Genomic DNA, 20,593 nt, shown 5'->3' on the forward strand with positions numbered 1-20,593 from the left:
GAGCACTGGATGGAACGAGAAATAGCCCAATAAGGCCACCGACGGGGATCGATCCCGCCCCAGGTAAGTATATGAATATGGTTGTAGGACAGACAAAGACAGAAAGACATGCGACACCACTAAAGAACATTGATTTAATTATAATCGGTTATTGGATGTCAAACAATTGGTAATTTTAGTCTTAGAGAGGAAAAAACTGCTACATTTTCCCCCAAGGGATCTTTTATATACTAGAACACCATCCCACAGACAGGATAGTAAATACCACAGCCTTAGATATGCCAGTTGTGGAGCACTGGTGGGAACGAGACGTAGTCCAATGGGCCACTGACGGGAATCGATCCCAGACCGACCTTTCATCAGGCGAGCGTTTTATTACCACTGGGATACGCCCCGCCCTAGAATCAGAGAAGAATAACCAAACAGTTTTACTTTAGTATCACAGTGCTAACACAACCATCGTGTGCTGGGGTTTCGAACCCTCCCCCCCCCCGCCCCCCCCCCCCCCCCCCCCGGCACTCCATGCCCTGTACACGCGCCCGGGATTTTGTATTGGGGGAAGGAGGGGGGGGGGGGCACCTGCGTTATGGGATATGACACAGGGACCTTTTTAATGTTATTAATAAGCGAAAAGGTAAACATTTCCCGGGATTGGGGGGGGGGGGGGGGGGCATCGATCATTTTCGAGTTGATTGATTAAAAGAAATTCAGATATTAATCACTAATACACACACCCGTGGTATGTGCTATCCTGTCTGTGGGATGGTGCATATAAAAGATCACTTGCTTCTAATGATAAAATGTAGAGGGTTTCCTCTCTAACACAGTGATAAAATTACCAAATATTTGACATCCAATAGCCGATGATTAATGAATCAATGTGCTGTAGTGGTGTCGTTACCCAAAACAAACTTTTTTTGGTGATTGTCGGGCACTTGTCGTTTTGAGATGGCCCCTGGAAGACGGAATGGCTGAGTGGGCGATCATGTGACGCAACGTCACGATATAGGTCGGCGAACTTAGAATTCTGCTGTCCGGAGTTTTCCGAAGCTTAGCTGAATGTGGGTGCTGTCGGGTTTCTTTCTGTAGCGTGTGCATTATTGATTAATATCTGAATTTCTTTTAATCAATTAACTCGAAAATGATCGATGTAAAGGTATTTCACGTCAAACATAGGATTGTTGTGGTATTAGAGCGGAAATCTTTGCCAACTTTTTGGTTGTCGGGAATTGCCAAAAAAATACATAGCTTAGTCTCCGACTGTAATGAGAGCGTATTTATGTCCAAATGTCCGTCTAGCTCTCTTACAGTCAGAGTACTCGGGCTACCTCCGTCTGTGACTAAACAAAACACACACATGACACGTAGTTCATCACGGGCCCACTAAAACACTCTCTCTTGATGTGCGGCCGGTCTAGGGTCGATCCCCGTCAGTGGACCAATTGGGCTATTTCTCGTTTCAGTCAGTGCACCACGACTGGTATATCAAAGGACGTGGTATGTGCTATCCTGTCTGTGTGGATGATGCATATAAAATATCCCTTATTACTAATAAAATATGTAGCGGGTTTCCTCTCTAAGACTATATGTAAAAAACACAAATTACCAAATGTTTGACATCCAATAGCCAAAATATTAATAAATCAATTTGCTCTAGTAGTGTCGTTAAACAAAACAAACTTTACATTTTTCAACCGAGGAGATACATAATGTTTAGCTTTAGCTACCTATGGTTAAATAACAAACAACCAACCAACCAACCAATCAAAACAAAACAAAACAAAACAAAAATCCCCCACAAAAAACACAGACATGTATTTGAGCAATAACGCAAGTACGACAACTCTGCTATCTATATACATGAACTTTGAACTCTTCTTATCCGCTATCTGCAAACAGTGATGGACACGACATATCGACCAGCTTGTGAGCGGTTTGCGATGACCCAGCCGTCTACTTCCTGCGTTTATGCGAAAGCTGTTAATGTATTCGAGGACATACATCCAGGAAACCGGCAACCCTTTTCCGTGGAAACCATCCGATAATTTAGTTACCTTCACTTTCTCTTTTGTGCATGTTGCAGTGACACTTAGCTTCAGTCCGTGTTGGTGACGTCGTTTTGATTAGAATACAACTAAACCAAGTATCCGGCCGGTAAGATGACCTTCGTTTTTTGTGTTTGTGTCTGTAGTAGTAGTAGAGAAAGAAAAACACGTTTTATTTAACGACGCACTCAACACATTTTAATTACGGTTATATAGCATCAGACATATGGTTAAGGACCACACAGATATTGAGAGAGGAAACCCGCTGTCGCCACTTCATGGGCTACTCTTTCCGATTAACAGCAAGGGATCTTTTATATGCACCATCCCACAGACAGGATAGCACATACCACGACCTTTGATATACCAATCGTGGTGCACTAGCTGCGACGAGAAATAGCCCAATGGGCCCACCGACGGGGATCGATCCCAGACCGACCGAACATCGAGCGAGCGCTGTACCACTGAGCTACGTCCCGCCCCTTAGTAGTAGAGTTAGTGTCGTGAATCGTGTCAGTATTTTAAGACCTAAGTTGTAGCCCTATAAGATAACCTCCATTTTGTTTTGTGTATATCATAATATTATATTACAGATAAAATGTAAATTTAGGTCATCTAGATATCCAGTAAAGTGTCTGATTAACTCAATACTGGCCTCGATGGTGTAGTGGTTAAGTCACAGGACATAAGGCTGGAGGGTAATGGGTTCGCACCCCGGCACCGGCTCCCACTCAGAGCGAGTTTTACGACTCAATGGGTCAGTACACCGACTTCTCTCTAACCAACTACTAATAACTAGCCACTGACCCTCCGTCTTGGACAGACAACCCAGGTAGCTGATGTGTGTTTGCCCAGGACAGCGTGCTTGATTCTTAACTGGATACAAGAACTGAAATTAAATTAAATTCACTCAATGACAGTAACGTTTTGCTTGATTTCGTGTTGTGAAAAAAACAGAAGCTGTAGGCCGATTGGGTCGAATACTTCAATTTGCTGTTGTCGGCTGTCAAACACTTGGTCAGTCTAACACGTAGTCATCAGAGGAAACCCGCTACATTTGTTTTCTAATGCTGCAAGGGATCTTTTATATGCACTTTCCAACATACAGGAAAGCACATACCACGGACTTTGTAGTGCACTGGTTGAAACGAACACTCAACCGATAGCGCTAAATGCCTCACCTCAATCGTTATATATGTTACAGTCAATGTGTAACATCAGGCAATTTGTAAAATGCCTAGAATTTTCAGGCTATCTATAAATTGCCTGATTCACTCAGTCAATTTACAAAGTGCCCGAAATATCCAGTCATTTTACAAATTTGACAGATTGACTGAAATGAGTGAGATGAAAGAAAATGCAGATAATGTATATTTTTAATGATTTATTAACACAGAATGAAAGGCAAAGACAAAATATCTCGTTAATATGGTTAACTAGACTGGCTTTTAATTTGACTAATTTGACTGACAAGGTTGACTATTACTTTGTGCTGTCTGTAGTCGGCTGAACAACAAAACCATTAATAGGTTACCGCAATAATATATAGAGACTATTTCATGGGTTTTTTCGAATACGAGTTTTATGTCAACGAGTGATGTGTGAAAACCATATTTTCACGAATTGCGAAGCAATGAGTGAAAATATGGTTTTCACACATCACGAGTTGATATAAAAATCGTATTCGGAAAAACACCATGAAATGGTCTATTTATTATATACATATTTCCAAATTTTTGACAATATCTTTCGCTCTTTGGTAATATCTTTCACTTATCCTATCGAAAACATGTAACGTCATGATATATTTCTTCCTTTGGAACTTTGCCAGAAAATTTCCTTTACCATAGACTTTTTAAAAGAAATTTGATTAAAATTTATCTTTATTAACATTTATTTAACAATACTGCGGTGCAAACATACCTGACAAAGCGATCCTCTAAAAACTCCCACAAAAACAAAACGAGTCGAACGCCGTTAAATTCTTACACTTACACTCGATGACACTACACTGTCATTATTTAGCTTCGTATTCAATTTGTTTTACACATTTTATCGTAATTGCACTTCGTATCCCGTTTTTATAGGTACAGTTGTTTAAATTACGTTTTTTATTTTTCAAATACGATCCGATGCATTGGTAATCATCAAATTTAAATACGAAGAACCGAGACAAAGGGAGATAATTTAATCATGCACTTTTACAAAAAAATAAATACTTCTATATTTTCACTGTAGCTAAAATACAGTGAAAATATGACTTTTCACCGGATATGACTTTTATGGTTTCCGTAGATCTATATATTTCATTGCTATGTATATAATAAATATATATATTTCAAATCACAGTTTGACACAAAGCGGGGGCGGCACGTAACCTGATGGTAAAGTGCTCGCCTGATGCGCGGTCGATCTAGAATCGATCGTCGGTGGACCATTTCGGCAATTTCTCGTCCCAGCCAGTGCTTCATAGCTGGTGTAACAAATGCTGTGGCATGTACTGTCCTGTCTGTGGGATGATGCATTAAAAATATCTCTTGCTTCCGAGTGGAAAGAGTATCCCGTTGTGTTTCGGCAGCGGGTTTCCTCTCCTTATTCTGTGATTCTTAACCATATGTCCGGCTCCATATAACCGTAATTAATGTGTTGAACGCGTCGTTAAATAAAACATTGCTTCCTTCCTACACAAAGCAGAATCAGAGATTAGTTATGCACAAGTTTTATATGGGATCCATTAATCTGTAGTTATTTAATCACAATATTCGCCTTTAAAGATGCACTTGGAGCGGGACGTAGTCTAATGGTAAAGTGTTCGCCTGATGCGCGGTCGCTCTACGATCGATCCCAATTGGGCTATTTCTTGTTCCAGCCAATGGCGTATCGTGGGTTGCCAGCGCCCGGGGCAAGGTTAAGTATTGCGCCACCTAACCAGTGGACCGTTAGCACTCCACGAGTCCGCTTCCACCAGTCCAGAATTTGGCCCCGCCCACGCTACGCCACTGGTACCTCGGCTGGTACATCAAAGGACATGGTATGTGCTTTCCTGTCTGTGTGATGGTGCATATAAAAGATCCCTTTCTACTAAAAGAAAAATACGGAGCGTATCCTCTCTAAGATTATATATCAGAATTACGAAATGTTTGACATCTGTTATGGTACGGGTGTGGGTGTGAATATCTAATTACTAATCATAATATTCACTTGGGCAAAGATAAATTTTTACACAGAAAAACCAAAACACGAACAGTTCTTTTCAATTAATATTTCAGAGAGTATAATTTAGCCCATTTATCTTACAATAATTCAACACAAACAATGCTCGATACTTAATTGTCCACGAATGTCCATGGCACAAAAGTCCACAGTCCTTCTCCAAGGAAAACACAACACGCCATCTTTTGCGAGCACATGGCCACCGTCCCGTCCTCGCACTACTTCCTTCCACTTCTTTCTCGGGCTTTTAACTCCTCCCTCTCTACCGACGCACCGCAGCTCTGTTGCGCTGTCATTATGCTACAAAGGGAACTAGTCTACATGTTAGCTATCAATAAAACCATTAGGGCATATATACTCTTCAAAAGAAGAAACGCAAAACCACATTGTCGTAACATTTGGAGAATTGATTTAATTATTGAATGGTGAGTCCGATAATTACCAAATGTTGCAGGATTGTTCACAATTCACTCTAGTCCATTGTGAGTAAGTGATAGGACACACCACCAAGGTCAAGGTCATCTGGAGTCAATACCGGGTGTGGCCTCCGCGTGTGTTGACAACTGCCTGGCACCGCCTGCCCATTGAAGCAACCAGAGTACGGATGACGTCCCGGGGGATGGTGGCCCACTCGGCCTGCAAGGCTGCTGCCAGCTCGGGCAGGGTCTGGGGCTGTGGTTGTCGCTGTCGGAGGCGTCGGTCCAACTCGTCCCATAGATGCTCAATTGGGTTCAAATCCGGTGATATCGATGGCCAAGGAAGGACATTAATGTTGTTGTTCTGTAGGAAAGCCGTTGTGAGACGTGCTGTGTGAGGCCTGGCGTTGTCATGTTGGAACACTGCGTTGGCGTTGGCCATAACTGGAACGATGTGTGGCCGGAGGATCTGGTCAATGTAGCCCTGTGCATTCAGGTTGCCCTGCACGTGGACCAGGTCAGTTCTGCCAGTGTGTGAGATGGCTGCCCACACCATGACACTACCCCCGCCGAATCTGTCCACTTCCTGCACGCAGTTTGCCGCATAACGTTCACCACGACGCCTATACACGCGACATCTTCCATCATGACGTCGGAGCAGAAATCGGGACTCGTCACTGAACCACACCTGTCTCCATCGCAGTTGAGGCCATTGTCGATGAATCTGGCACCACTGCAGTCGGAGTCGACGCTGTTGTGGTGTTAAGATGACACCTCGAACTGGACGCCTGGCACGAATTCCTACCTCACGTAGGCGGTTCCGTACGGTCTGGTCGGATATCCTGCGCAAACCTGGTATTGCTGCGGCTGTGGAGGTGGCAGTAGTCAATCGTTCTCGAAGGTGGCGTACCCGGATGTAGCGGTCCTGCCCGGGGGTAGTGACCCGTGGTCGACCGGATCTAGGGAGGTCACGTGTTGATCCATGTTGCTGGTAACGGTCCCACAGTCTGGAGATGGTGCTTGGGGACACATGGAATGCCCTGGCAACGGCCGTTCTGGATTCGCCTGCGTCTAGTCGGCCGATGGCATTGTTTCTCTGCGGTTCACTGAGACGTGGCATGTCCTTGATTGTCAACTGTCGGCCAGATACAGAGGCCAGGCAAGCGAACACCCTGCACTTTTATACTGTCGGTGTTCATGTTGCACGTGCAGACAACGCACGTGCAGTGGTGACATGGTTTGCACGTGGCTGCGTTTTTGCGAATATTCACATTTTGGAACTTTATTGTACAGTAGCTGCGTTTTATCGAATGTAACCGTGGGAATGTGTTTGGGACATGCAATGACCTTATATTCACAAAGCATGAACCGGTAGGAAACATAAAATCGGAGTTATAACCCATTTGTACCCTTTTGCGTTTCTTTTTTTTGAAGAGTATATATACAAACACACACATTACCACTATATAACACATCCAATAGCCAATGATGAATAAATCAATGTGCTCTAGTGGTGTCGTTAAACAAAAGAAACTTTTTTGTTTTTATGCAAAGGATATACACGGGGGTTGAGTAATTGATATTTATAGAAAAACATTACACATTAAATTGTGAGAATGCACCTTTAAAGATTTTGTCTTTTTTTTTTCTTCCAGACTAAATCATGGGAGCGGAACTGGACAAAATGTCTTGTAAGACTGAGTCTTACGTGAGCCCCGCGGGATACATCAAACACTGGTCGAGCGACCACTACATCCACCCTTACAGACCGAAATCGTTTTTCAGCAAACTCACCAACTTCTTGCCCGACCAGCTCGTGCTGCACGAAGGTTTCGACGAACAGACGCTGTTTCGCTTCGAGCAGAAGATCGGACACTGGGGATACATCGTTCACGTGGCTTCCGGTCAGTGCTTCCATCCTTACGGAGGCAGCGTCAACCCGGAGAACGGCGTCAAAATCGTCCTCGACCCCGACCAGCATGCCGGCGCTCTCTGGACGTACGACAAGGGAACGCACACCATTCAGCACCGGAGCGGGAAGCACATCCACCCTTACGGCGGTGGCGCCAACCCGTCGGATGATACGGCCATCGTCGTGCATGACGGGGTCAACGACGCCGTCAGATGGACCGTCGTCGAAAATGACGGAGTCACGGAAACAGATCCGTTTCCGGCACCGGATGTGTTCGGGCGATGGGAGATGATCAACGCGATCATCAACCCGAGCACGGAGTACGAGTTCACGCTCAAGTACAGAATCGGCAAATCGAACAGCTCCAGTAATGAACTGAGCAGCACGTGGGGCGGAGCCGCGGGGCTGTTAGGGCCCCTGACGGTGGGGGCGGCGTACGGCCGCGTTTCGAAGAACGCTTCCAAGGAGACGTTCGAGGAGGCTCGCGAGACGAGCACGAAGATCATCGTGAAGCCGGGTCGCACGATCTGCACGTGGCAGTGGGTGTTCGGGGTGGAGCAGTGGAACGACAGGTGGCGCTACCAGTCCAACATCCTCGTCGACACCAACGACGAGAACGAGGTCCCCGACGCCAATCAGATTCCAGAGAAACTCTATCAGATGTGAGGAAACAGAGAGAGTCTGGGTAAACCATTCCTTGAAACAGAGAGACTTAACAGATACCACAACTAATATGGATTAGATTCCAGACAAACTCTATCAGATGTGAAGAAAACAGAGAGTCAGTCTGGGTAAATGATTCCTTAAAACAGATACTTATCAAATATCACAAATCTGGACTAAGCCAACAAACTGTTATCAGATGTGAGACACACACACATACACACACACACACACACACACAGAGAGAGCGAGAGAGAGAGAGAGAGAGAGAGAGAGAGAGAGAGAGAGAGAGAGAGAGAGAGAGAGAGAGAGAGAGAGAGAGAGAGAGAGAGAGAGAGAGCGAGCGAGCGAGCGAACGAGCAAGCGAGAGCATGGGTAAATCATTCCTTGAAACAGAGAGACTTAACAGATACCACAACTAATATGGACTAGATTCCAGACACTCTATCAGATGTGAGGAAAACAGAGAGTCTGGGTAAATCATTGCTTAAAATAAAAAAAATATTTCTGTCAAGGATTAATCAGATATAAAAAAAACAAAAAACACCCAAACCGAAGAACCAAAGCATATATATATATATACAAACTCGCAAACAGGGTTCCTGTACACCAAGAGCAATGGTCTGGAACCAGTCTTGAAGTATGTAAATGGTTCAAATTTGTGACGTAATATGTGAACACGTCATAATTGTGCAAATTGCCTCATTATGTTTACAAATGAGCAATAAATAATTCCTTAAAAATTATTTGACATTCCTTTCATTTCCGTTAAACAGATAATTTGTGCAATATACGCACAGTAACAAATTTCCGTCGGTATACTTCCCCTTTAACCAATGGGCAATTCCACAGCAACACACTTGACTTTCAGACATGTCTATCAGCCTCTACTGAATGACTGTGGTACGTCAAGGTGTTCTTGTATGCTTTATGATAAAGTATACTGGCTACTCTTGTCATATATCCCCAACATATTAGACACTGGTGAGGGATTGGACAGGAAAGTCCCAAAAGGGTCGGTAACACGCATGAGGCGGTATCGGACACAGTTTTGAAGTGTCATGGATTTCATTCACAGTATACACAGATAACATGTTGATGTCAAATTGTGTTCTTAGATGGAAAGGTGGTCTACCTAAAGGATAATTATTCATAGTCTTCCTGGAATCCAGGGGCGGGACGTAGCCGAGCGGTAAAGCGCTCGCTTGATGCGCGGTCGATCTGGGATCGATCCCCGTCGGTAGGCCCATTGGGCTGTTTCTCGTTCCAGCCAGTGCACCACGACTGGTATATCAAAGACCGTGGTATGTACTGTCCTGTCTGTGGGATGGTGCATATAAGCGATCCCTTGCTAATCGAAAAAGAGTAGCCCATGAAGTGGCGACAGCGGGTTTCATCTGTCAATATCTGTGTGTTCCTTAACCATATATAACCATAAATAAAATGTGTTGAGTGCGTCGTTAAATAAAATATTTCTTTCTTTCTTTTTTGTCCCTGGAATCTAAGTTTAAGTTGGTGGTAACACGCGTGACAAGAAGTAACACACGTGACACTGTTCGAAAATGTCAACAAAACCACTGAGAAAGACATTCAAAGCAATCTCAAACAATGTTTACTGATCCCGGGAATTTCAAAGATTGCTATGCAATTGTAAAATGTTAATAAATAGTAGATGCTACTCGATTTTAAACTGACCACCGTTGCTAATCAAAATTTTAAAAACAAATGTACCTTGGTTTCATTATAATATTAAAGTTTTAAATGCTTCAAATGGGTTCTTTTTAACGAATAGTAAAACATTTGAAAGTCAATATTTTAAGAACAACAATACCAGTTAATAGATAACTGTTTACGGGTGAATCCCTTTTGGCTGGAATATCTAAAATTTAAATATCTCTTATTGGGAAGACAAAAATAAATGGAAATATCTCTTTTTTTTTTAAAAGGACATCAACGTTCAACAAAAAGTTAAAAAGTTTTTTTTTTTAGTGACACCACTAGAGCAATTGATTGATTAACCATTGGCTATTGGATGACAAACACTTCATTGTTTTGAAATGTAGTCTTTGTGGAAACCTGCTACATTTTTCCATTAGCAACAAATGATCTTTTATATTCACTTTTCCATAGACAGTACATCACATACCATGGCTTTTGATATACCAGTTGTGGGACATTGGCTGAAACAGGGGGAACATTCAATCAAGGTGGTTTGATCCTACAATCAGACAATTACTGTTCTGACTCAACTAGATCCCACCCCTTCGCACAGTGAAGGAAATGTTTTATTTTAACGATGCACTCAAAACATTTTATTTACGGTTATGTGGCGTCGGACATATGGTTAAGGACCACACAGATATCGAGGAAGGAAACCGCTGTCGCCACTTCATGTGCTACACTTTTCGATAAGCAGCAAGGGATCTTTTATATACACCATCTCACAGACAGGGTAGTTGGTACATACCACGGCCTTTCATATACCAGTCGCGGAGCACTGACTAGAACGAGAAATAGCCCAACGGGCACACCGACGGGGATCGATCCCTGACCGACCGCGCATCAAGCGAGCGCTTTACCACTGGGCTACGTCGTGCCCACGTCTCAAGCAGTGAATACATGTACAATACTTAGTGTTTTCAGACATACATGTAGGCCAATACCAGTTCACTCGGCATCGATTAGTCCTGTATAATACTTAGTGTTTTCAGACATACATGTAGGCCAATACCAGTTCACTCGGCATCGATTAGTCCTGTATAATACTTAGTGTTTTCAGACATACATGTAGGCCAATACCAGTTCACTCGGCATCGATTAGTCCTGTACAATACTTAGTACATACATGTAGGCCAATGGCATTTAGTCCTGTACAATACTTAGACATACATGTAGGCCAATACCAGTTCACTCGGCATCGATTAGTCCTGTATAATACTTAGTCAGACATACATGTAGGCCAATACCAATAATACTTAGTGTTTTCAGACATACATGTTTTCAGACATACATGTAGACATACATGTAGGCCAATACCAGTTCACTCGGCATCGATTAGTCCTGTACAATACTTAGTGTTTTCAGACTACATGTAGTGTTTTCAGACATTACATGTAGGCCCAATACCAGTTCACTCGGCATCGATTAGTCCTGTATAATACTTAGTGTTTTCAGACATACATGTAGGCCAATACCAGTTCACTCGGCATCGATTAGTCCTGTATAATACTTAGTGTTTTCAGACATACATGTAGGCCAATACCAGTTCACTCGGCATCGATTAGTCCTGTATAATACTTAGTGTTTTCAGACATACATGTAGGCCAATACCAGTTCACTCGGCATCGATTAGTCCTGTACAATACTTAGTGTTTTCAGACATACATGTAGGCCAATACCACTTCACTCGGCATCGATTAGTCCTGTATAATACTTAGTGTTTTCAGACATACATGTAGGCCAATACCAGTTCACTCGGCATCGATTAGTCCTGTATAATACTTAGTGTTTTCAGACATACATGTAGGCCAATACCAGTTCACTCGGCATCGATTAGTCCTGTATAATACTTAGTGTTTTCAGACATACATGTAGGCCAATACCACTTCGGCATCGATTAGTCGGCAGACATCGTATACCAGTCACTCGGCATCGATTATCCTCGAGGCCAGGCATCGATCAGTCCTGTATCCTCGAGGCAGATTCATCGTGACTCTCCCAGATTGCCCGCCAATGCTGAATTCAGCAAATATCTTATTCAAAATATGTCAAACCGTGTAACTATATGTAGGGGCGGGATGTAGCCCAGTAGTAAAGCGTTCGCCTGATGCGCCGTCGGTATAGGATCGATCCCCGTCGGTGGACCCATTGGGCTATTTCTCGTTCCAGCCAGTGCTCCACAACTAGTGTAACAAAGTCCGTGGTATGTACTATCCTGTCTGTGGGATGGTGCATATAAAAGACCCCTTGCTGCTTATCGAAAAGAGTAGCCCATGAAGTGGCGACAGAATTTCACGTGTATTACCCATTAAGTCACGTGTGTTACCTTGGATGCCTTCACCAGATGCCAACAGAGAATCCAGCTTGGCACCAAATTTTCTCTCAGCTTTGTGCATGAAAAAATATTTTGCACTGTAAAAGTAACACACGTGACATTTGTACCACCAGCCACGAAAAAGCCCCGAAAAAGGCACGGTATCCCTTAAATACGAAAATATAATGAAAAACTGTTTATGTAGTTTTGGAGACTGATATTTAGTCACTCGTTGAACACCACTAATTTGGTTTAATTACTAATATTTTTTTTTTTATGTCTGTTGATAGAGCTACCGTCTTTGCATGTTAAATTTCCCCCCATCCACTCAAGATAATGTTAAGTAGCTGAAATAGTGGGTAACAGGTTACATATATGAATTATGCAGTACGGGTTAGTTATGTGGGTACTCTTGCCTCGCAAAATAACAATAAAACAGAACCAGAAAGTATGTTTTGGATTTTCACTCTGAGTTTGATGTTTTCGTGGAATTGCCCCAATACGATTTGTCTATTTTTGCTGTAGCTTCTTCAGTATTTCACATTTCATACCATATTCAACATTAAATGCCCTTTTGTACTTAAAACAATAATGTATATTAATAAATATCAATCATCAACAATTATTAAATTAAGAAATAAAAAGGTTTGTATTTATTATATCCCATGATCTGACCTAGTTCATTAACATAATTTATCCAACGATGACTGGGTGGTGCGCGTTGGTCGACAACACAAAGTTCTTGTAGCACGTGAACGTGTCACGTGTTGAGGCCCAGCTGCTTTCGCCGCCGCCGAAGAACGTCGAGAAGTAGATGCCGTCGATCTTGACGCTGTCTGTCTGGCGGATGCTGACGTTGTCCTCTTCGTAGACGAGTTTGTGGTTGAACCACACCCTGATGACGCCGTCTGTCCGACCTGGGGTGTTCAGCTTCACGTACTGGGCAATATTCTGCCACTCACCTCTCCGAAAACACCATTTGCCCCGCCCTAGAGAGTAGCCTTTAACAGAATTACAGACTTTGTCGTCACAAAATCCAGGGACTTGCTCGTCTCGCGGAGAGATATAAGCGTAAACCTCCCCGTCTCCATGACTACGCCACATGAATCTAGTGGAGAAACAATCGTCGGAATGGCGTCCGCCGGAACAGTTCGTCAACTCGCCCCACAATCCGGGCAGTTTCCCACCACGAACGAAGTCAAAATTAGGGTCAAAGTAAAGGTCGTAGCTTAAGGTCAAGGCTGTGTGACGTGACGTAGGTCTGGAGAAAAACTGAAGTTTTCCCGTTGTTGGACCATGATGACTCCAACTTCCTTTGTGGTAAATAACCTTTAATACATGGTTATCTCCCCCTGCTGGGTCAGTGACGACAGAGTTTGATGGAGGATCGAAAATTTCGGATGACTTTGAGTCCGCGTGAAATGCTTTCAGGAAATCACGTGGTATGTCCTCCAGACGCCATATTTCTCTACCTAAGAGGAGACGAACAAAAGTTAAAGTTTGTTTTGTTTAACGACACCACTAGAGCACATTGATTTATTAATCATCGGCTATTGGATGTCAAACATTTCGTAATTTTTACATATAGTCTTAGATAGGAAACCCGCTACATTTTTACATAAGCAGCAAACCTTTCTTATGCACTTTCCCATAGACAAGAGAGAAAAAGAGTTAATTTTGTTTCATTAGTAGCAGGGGATCCGTTATATGCACCACCCCACGGACAGGTTAGCGTATACCACGGCCTTTGATATTCCAATCGTGATGTACTGGCTGGGAAGAAAATAGCCCAATAGGCTATCCGACAGGGTTCGATCCCAGACCGACCGCTCATCAAACCACTGGGCTACGTTCCACTCCGGATACGAGGAAAGAAAAGTCAACCCAGCGCAATTTAATCGCCATGTAGAACTGTACATTTAAAACAGTTCTTTATTATATATGTAAACAAACAAGTCTTGTTAATCGGACTTCTAGTGGTTAGTGTGATGAATATAATGTTTGAAAAGTCAACCCAGCGCAATTTAATCGCCATGTAGAACTGTACATTTAAAACAGTTCTTTATTATATATGTAAACAAACAAGTCTTGTTAATCGGACTTCTAGTGGTTAGTGTGATGAATATAATGTTTGAAAAGTCAACCCAGCGCAATTTAATCGCCATGTAGAACTGTACATTTAAAACAGTTCTTTATTATATATGTAAACAAACAAGTCTTGTTAATCGGACTTCTAGTGGTTAGTGTGATGAATATAATGTTTGAAAAATAGCGCCCCTCCCACTCGTCCAATAAAAAACTAAACAAAACAACAAACAACAACAACAAAAAATAATTAAACAAAATTCGCAAAAACACAAACAAACAACCAACGTGACGCAGCACAAATACCAGTAAGGACATTTCCAATGGTGCTTCAAGCATGAAACCTGGGACGGAATATTTCAATATGGCCGCCATATTATCCCACAAATGTCCGTTATTGTCAAGTATACTTATAAATAAGTCCCATTTTAATCATCACTGCTGTTTGTATTTGTCTAGAAACACATTCGTAACTGAAGTCAGATAACAGTTAAAATACAAAGAGAATTCACCTTTAAGCATTTTAATTATGTATCGATCGGCTTTTTATATAAACTGGAATGGGTGATATGTAGCTTTGTGGTACAGCGCTCGTCTGGTGCGCGGTCGGTCTGGGATCGATCCCCGGCGGTGAGCCCATTAGGCTATTTCTCTTTCCAGCCAGAGCACCATGTCTGGTATATAAAGGTCTTGGTATGTGTTATCCTGTCTGTGGGATGGTATCTATAAAAGATCCCTTGGTACTAATGGAAAATGTAGCAGGTTTCCTCTCTAAGACTATAATGTCTGAATCACCAAATGTTTGAAATCCAATAGCCGATTATTAATAAATCAATGTGCTCTAGTGGTATCGTGCAATATGACATTCTTGATGTGCATTTAACAAAATAACTTTCAAACTTACACAAAATCATTAATTGTCAAATTTAGGCTACATTTGTCATTAGCGTATGAGAGAGTGGTTTGGTGGTGGTGGTGGTGGTGGTGGGGGGGGGGATATTATAGATTAATCGGGCAAATTGTGCTAACCTTTTTAACATGTATTTCCATCATTCTACCCTCAAAATTCGTAATCCATTTAATAATGCGTAGTGATTCGTTTGTAACCCTATATAGCTCTTTGGTAGTAATACTAATATGAATAAATGTGGTTATCCAGATTCGGGCATTTTCGTTTAATTCCGGCAAAAGCCAGCCTGCCTCCTACAAAGATGGGAGCCCGTACGTCTATATATGTCCATTGTTAATATTCTTTCAAATGTTTCAGTTATAAAATAACCTACAGCTGAATGGCATTCTTCGCCCAAAGTAGGACTGACACATGGCCCTCACGAATGGCAGTCCTCCCACAGACTCCACAGCCCATGGGAGTGTTCACAACTTTATTATAACACACTTTTCACTTGTACAGAGATACGATTTTCAAAGTGTTAATACATTTGTCGTTCAGAATAAAATAATTTATCTGTATACATTTGTCTTTGTAACTGATAATGACTAAATGGTGGGAATTGGTTCAAAATACGAAATATTTTTAATATCTCAAAATGTGTTCAGTGCGTCGTCAAATAAACCATTTCCTTCCTTCCTTCCTTTCCTTTAATAAATAACACACACAATCAAAAAATAATTATACATGTATTATAAAACAAAAAGCAGTATTTTTTAAATTATTGTTTAAAAAGAATATTCCTTTGAACTGGTTCAGCCGCACGACATTGACCTAAATCATTAACATAATTTACCCAACTATGATTGGGTGGTGTGCGTTGGTCGACAACACGAAGTTCTTGTAGCACGTGAACGTGTCACGTGTTGACGCCCAGCTGCTGTCGCCGCCGCCGAAGAACGTGGAGAAGTAGATGCCGTCGATCTTGACGCTGTCTGTCTGGCGGATGCTGACATTGTCCTCCTCGTAGACAAGTTTGTGGTTGAACCACACCCTGATGACGCCGTCTGTCCGACCTGGGGTGTTCAGCTTCACGTACTGGGCAATATTCTGCCACTCACCCCTCCTAAAACGCCATTTGCCCCGCCCTAGAGAGTAACCGTAAACCGAATTACAGTCTTTGTCGTCACAGAATCCAGAAGCTTGCTCGTCTCGCGGAGTGATATAGGCGTAAACTTCCCCATCTCCATGACTACGCCACATGAACCTGGTGGAGAAACAGTCGTCGGAATGGCGTCCGCCGGAACAGTTCGTCAACCCGCCCCACAATCCGGGCAGTTTCCCGCCACGGACGAAATCGAAACTAGGATCAAAGTAGATGTCGTAGCTTAAGGTCACGGCTGTATGACGTGATATAGGTCTGGCCAAGAATTGGAGCATCCCTGTTGTTGGACCATGGTGACTGTAGCTTCTTTTGTGGTAAATAACCTTTAAGACGTGGTTATCTCCCCCTGCTGGGTCAGGGACGACAGCGTTTGAGGGAGGATTGATAAGTTCGGATGACTTTGGATCTGCGTGGAACGCTTTCAAATAATCACGTGGTATGTCTTCCAGACGCCATAGTTCTCTACCTGAGACGATATAAAAGGAAAAGGATCTCAGGTGGAGAGAAAAGTTTGTTTAATGTCAGAAACTTTGAAATTATGGCTCTTTGAATAGTTATTACGAAATTTTGGGGAGAGATGAGAGATATGAGAGAGAGAGAGAGAGAGAGAGAGAGAGAGAGAGAGAGAGAGAGAGAGAGAGAGAGAGAGAGAGAGAGAGAGAGAGAGAAAGATACACAAAAAACAAAGGGTAAGAGTATGGAAGGGAAGGAGGCACAATGAACGAGAGAAGAGAGACAGACAGACAGAGATGGAGCGAGGAGGAAGAGAGACAGATAGAGACAGAGACACAGAAAGCGAGAGACACAGAGAGACAGAGAGAGAGAGAGAGAGAGAGAGAGAGAGAGAGAGAGAGAGAGAGAGAGAGAGAGAGAGAGAGAGAGAAACTGGGAGAGATAGACAAAAGGGAGGAGGGTAGGCCTGCCACAACACTATGCCTTCCGAAAGCAACATAATATTGCCCATGCATTTTCCCATAAACATGACAGCACACACCAAGACGTCTGCTGCGCCACTGATCCGAATCCATTGACGATTATCGATCCTGCGACCCATCGCTTCTCAAACAAGCATCCTACTCTACCCCGACCCCCTCCTCCTTCAGATAAAAACTTTATAAAATATTAAATTGTTTACATTTGGTTCATACCTGTTTCTAATGTCATACGGTTGTTCTAGATACAATGTGATACAATGCAATGTGAATGTTTTGTGCGATCAGGAAATATTTATTTAACGACGCACTCAACACATTTTATTTACGGTTATATCACGTCGGACATATGATTACGGAGCACACAGATATTGAGGGCGGAAACCTGCTGTAGCCACTTCTTGGGCTACTCTTTTCGATTAGCAGCAAGGGATCTTTTATATGCCCCATCCCACAGACAGGATAGCACGGCATTTGATGTACCAGTCGTGGTGTGCTGGCTGAAGCGAGCAATTTGTGCGAACAAGTCGGGGATTCGAACACACAACTGACAGAACTATAAACACGTTTTTCATCGCTTCAGTCCACGCTTTAGACAAAACATCATCATCATCATCGAATAAAAATGTACAGTCCGTTTTCGCCAAAGGGAACTGATGAATTGGCATGTATTTCCATTTTGAATAAAGTTAAAATCCATATAAAAAATATTATTAAGTTTTAAACACATACCAACACGAATAGCATTTAAAATTAAAAGCCAACCGAAACAGGGCCGTGCCCTGATCAAAATCCTAAGTGGGGGGGGGGGGGGGGGGGGGGGGGGGGGGGGATGAGTTAAAAAAAGTTGAGATTAGGGAGGCAAACTGCCTCTCTGCCCCTCTTTCTGCCCCCCGGAGGGCACTACTTTTTATAAACAAATGAAACACTACAGAAATTAATCCCTGAGATGTGTATGCTATTTTCTGGAGTTAAAAAAGTGAGATTCTCAGGGAGGCAACTGCCTCCTCTGCCCCTCTTTCCTGCCCCCCGGAGGGTACAGCCCTGCAATAAACCACAACAACCGAAAAAAACCCACCACCAAAACAGCAGAAAAAAATCCCTCAACAAAACCCCCACACAAATAACAATTATCATCAAATCATATAAATTATGTTATGTATTTTGGCGGAATACAACGAAGATTGTCGAAAACTAAACCGGAAATCAAGGATTACACGTTTAGCACGTGTGTCACGTTCAATGACAGCCAGTCATTGGTTCAGGATAATTTATTCTAACCGAATCGTTCAGGTTTATCCCGAAAGGATCTGATAATTCTGGGTTAAGTTGCATTAAGTTGGAGTGTGGATTCGTAAATAATACTTAAGTCGCCCCAACGGAGCTCATGAATTATTTCTTACGAATCTACACCTCCTTGTACATAATTCTTGAACAATGTTGGTCACCTTGCGCAGATGTGCTATATACAAGACCTAAGGTAATTTCATTACACAAATACATTTTATATAGCTACTTCAGGGGCGTATGCAAGAATGTATGCTGGGGTGGGGGAGAGATAGACCATGTTTGCAATATCAAATATACTTAACACTTGTTTGCTAAAATGTTTAGAGCACTTGACATGAAATGTCGATTTTTTTTTTCCAATGTGGGCTGCGTTCAGTGAGACAGAGTAGCCAAACGCTCGCTAAACTGGTTTATTCTCTTCGCGCTAAACAAAATGACCCCCTTAGAAGAAGACGAAATAGTTTGCGAACGTTATCGTTGCTTGATAAAAAAAACACACTAATTAACGACACCACTAGAGCACATTACTTAAACATAGGCTACTGTATGCCTTCTACCAACATGTTTCCTTTATATGCACTTTACCACACAGGGTAGCACATACCACGGCCTTTGATACACTAGTGGTAGGACCCTGGCTGGAACGGGGGGAAATGGATCCGCCGAGAAGGCTCGACCCTACGACTCTAGAGCCTCAAGCGAGCGCTCTACCCACTGAGCTAAATCCCGTCCCCGTCTCCAAATACATATACATACACTAACATATTTACACAAACGTATACATGTGTACACACACACACACAGACAGAGAGAGAGAGAGAGAGAGAGAGAGAGAGAGAGAGAGAGAGAGAGAGAGAGAGAGAGAGAGAGAGAGAGAGAGAGAGCATGTACAGGCGCGCACACATGTATACACAAACAAACATATGTACACACACACTTATACACACACGCGAGCACACATGCACAGACACATACACACACGCACACATAATATATATACACACGCTCACACATGAACACACACATACATATGTACACACACAAAAACAGGTACACAAGCAGGCACACACATGTACACACACGCACAAGCGCACGCACGGACATTGCAGAAACATGTACACACACGCACGCACACGTGTGCACAAGCACGCACACGCACACTTGGAATTTATACAGAAGGCTCTAGATGGTGTATACCACCAAATCAAATCAAATCAACACGTGTACTTACAATGAACGCCGACACATGATGCGTAGACCAGAAATAAAAAACACAACATTATGGCGGCCAATTAGCCTAAATATAGATTGTTTTTTAAACGGACATATGTCGTTTCTCATGATGATCGTAATATTGTTATCTAATCTGCCATGAACCGTGTGTATGGCAGAAGTAGACTACCAAGTTGAGCCGCTAGGGGTCCTGGGATCTATGCTCGGTAAGGGTTGGGGAGTAACACGGTGACAGAGCGCTCACCAGAGGCACACAAATCTGCTACAAATATTATTATTTCTTGTGACATAATCTTTTACAACTAAGGGGTAGGACGTAGCCCAGTGGTAAAGCGCTCACTTGATGCGCGGTCCGTCTAGGATCGATCTGCGTTGGTGGACCCATTGGGCTATTTCTCGTTTCAGCCAGTGCCCCACAACTGGTGTTTCAAAGGCCGTGGTATGTGCTATCCTGTCTGTGGGATGGTGCATAGAAAAGATCCCTTGCTACTAATAAAAAAAGGTAGCCGGTTTCCTCTCTAAGACTACAAGTCAAAATTACCAAATGTTTGACATCCAACAGCCTATGATAAATAAATCAACATGATCTAGTGGTGACGTTAAACAAAACGAACTTTAACTTTTTCTTTCAGTATTGTAACACCCGTTTTGATGATGTGCAGTATAACAGCCCAGTCTGACCTGTCTTTTTGCACAAGCTATGAATAGGACTATGGT

General features: G+C 42.8%; 3 protein-coding genes and 1 long non-coding RNA gene across 4 annotated transcripts in view; 2 read left to right on the forward strand and 2 right to left on the reverse strand.

The window, feature by feature from the left end:
• Nucleotides 1-1,899: 1,899 nt before the first annotated feature.
• Nucleotides 1,900-8,995, forward strand: LOC121390174. Its single transcript, XM_041521925.1, has 2 exons — nt 1,900-2,154; nt 7,330-8,995. Exon 2 carries the CDS (start codon nt 7,338-7,340, stop codon nt 8,250-8,252), a length of 915 nt encoding a protein of 304 aa, XP_041377859.1. The 5' UTR covers nt 1,900-2,154; nt 7,330-7,337; the 3' UTR covers nt 8,253-8,995.
• A 3,785-nt stretch (nt 8,996-12,780) lies between these two features.
• LOC121389847 lies at nt 12,781-15,690 on the reverse strand. The gene is made up of 2 exons (XM_041521495.1): nt 15,651-15,690; nt 12,781-13,754 (listed from the first exon to the last, which is right to left on the reverse strand). The coding sequence occupies exons 1-2, from the start codon at nt 15,688-15,690 to the stop codon at nt 12,976-12,978; spliced, it is 819 nt and encodes a 272-aa protein (XP_041377429.1). The 3' UTR covers nt 12,781-12,975.
• A 302-nt stretch (nt 15,691-15,992) lies between these two features.
• LOC121389848 lies at nt 15,993-17,585 on the reverse strand. Its single transcript, XM_041521496.1, has 2 exons — nt 17,570-17,585; nt 15,993-16,887 (listed from the first exon to the last, which is right to left on the reverse strand). The coding sequence occupies exons 1-2, from the start codon at nt 17,583-17,585 to the stop codon at nt 16,109-16,111; spliced, it is 795 nt and encodes a 264-aa protein (XP_041377430.1). The 3' UTR covers nt 15,993-16,108.
• A 1,043-nt stretch (nt 17,586-18,628) lies between these two features.
• The window catches only part of LOC121390358, a 37,593-nt gene continuing 35,628 nt past the window's right edge, over nt 18,629-20,593 (forward strand). The window contains exons 1-2 of the long non-coding RNA XR_005960199.1: nt 18,629-18,833; nt 20,509-20,591. This is a non-coding gene — a long non-coding RNA (uncharacterized LOC121390358). The remainder of the gene's footprint in view (nt 18,834-20,508; nt 20,592-20,593) is intronic.

The sequence above is a fragment of the Gigantopelta aegis genome, chromosome 15 (genome assembly GCF_016097555.1).
Source record: "Gigantopelta aegis isolate Gae_Host chromosome 15, Gae_host_genome, whole genome shotgun sequence".
In the NCBI taxonomy this organism is placed as follows: Eukaryota; Metazoa; Mollusca; class Gastropoda; order Neomphalida; family Peltospiridae; genus Gigantopelta; species Gigantopelta aegis.

What these genes read in the sequence shown, in the direction of transcription:
- LOC121390174 (XM_041521925.1), top strand. Translation starts at nt 7,338, where the DNA reads ATGGGAGCGGAACTGGACAAAATGTCTTGTAAGACTGAGTCTTACGTG.
- LOC121389847 (XM_041521495.1), bottom strand. Translation starts at nt 15,690, where the DNA reads ATGTGTCAGTCCTACTTTGGGCGAAGAATGCCATTCAGCT. An exon ending in GCGAAGAATGCCATTCAGCT is followed by an intron (nt 13,755 to 15,650) that starts GTAGGTTATTTT and finishes GTCTCCTCTTAG; the next exon opens with GTAGAGAAATATGGCGTCTG.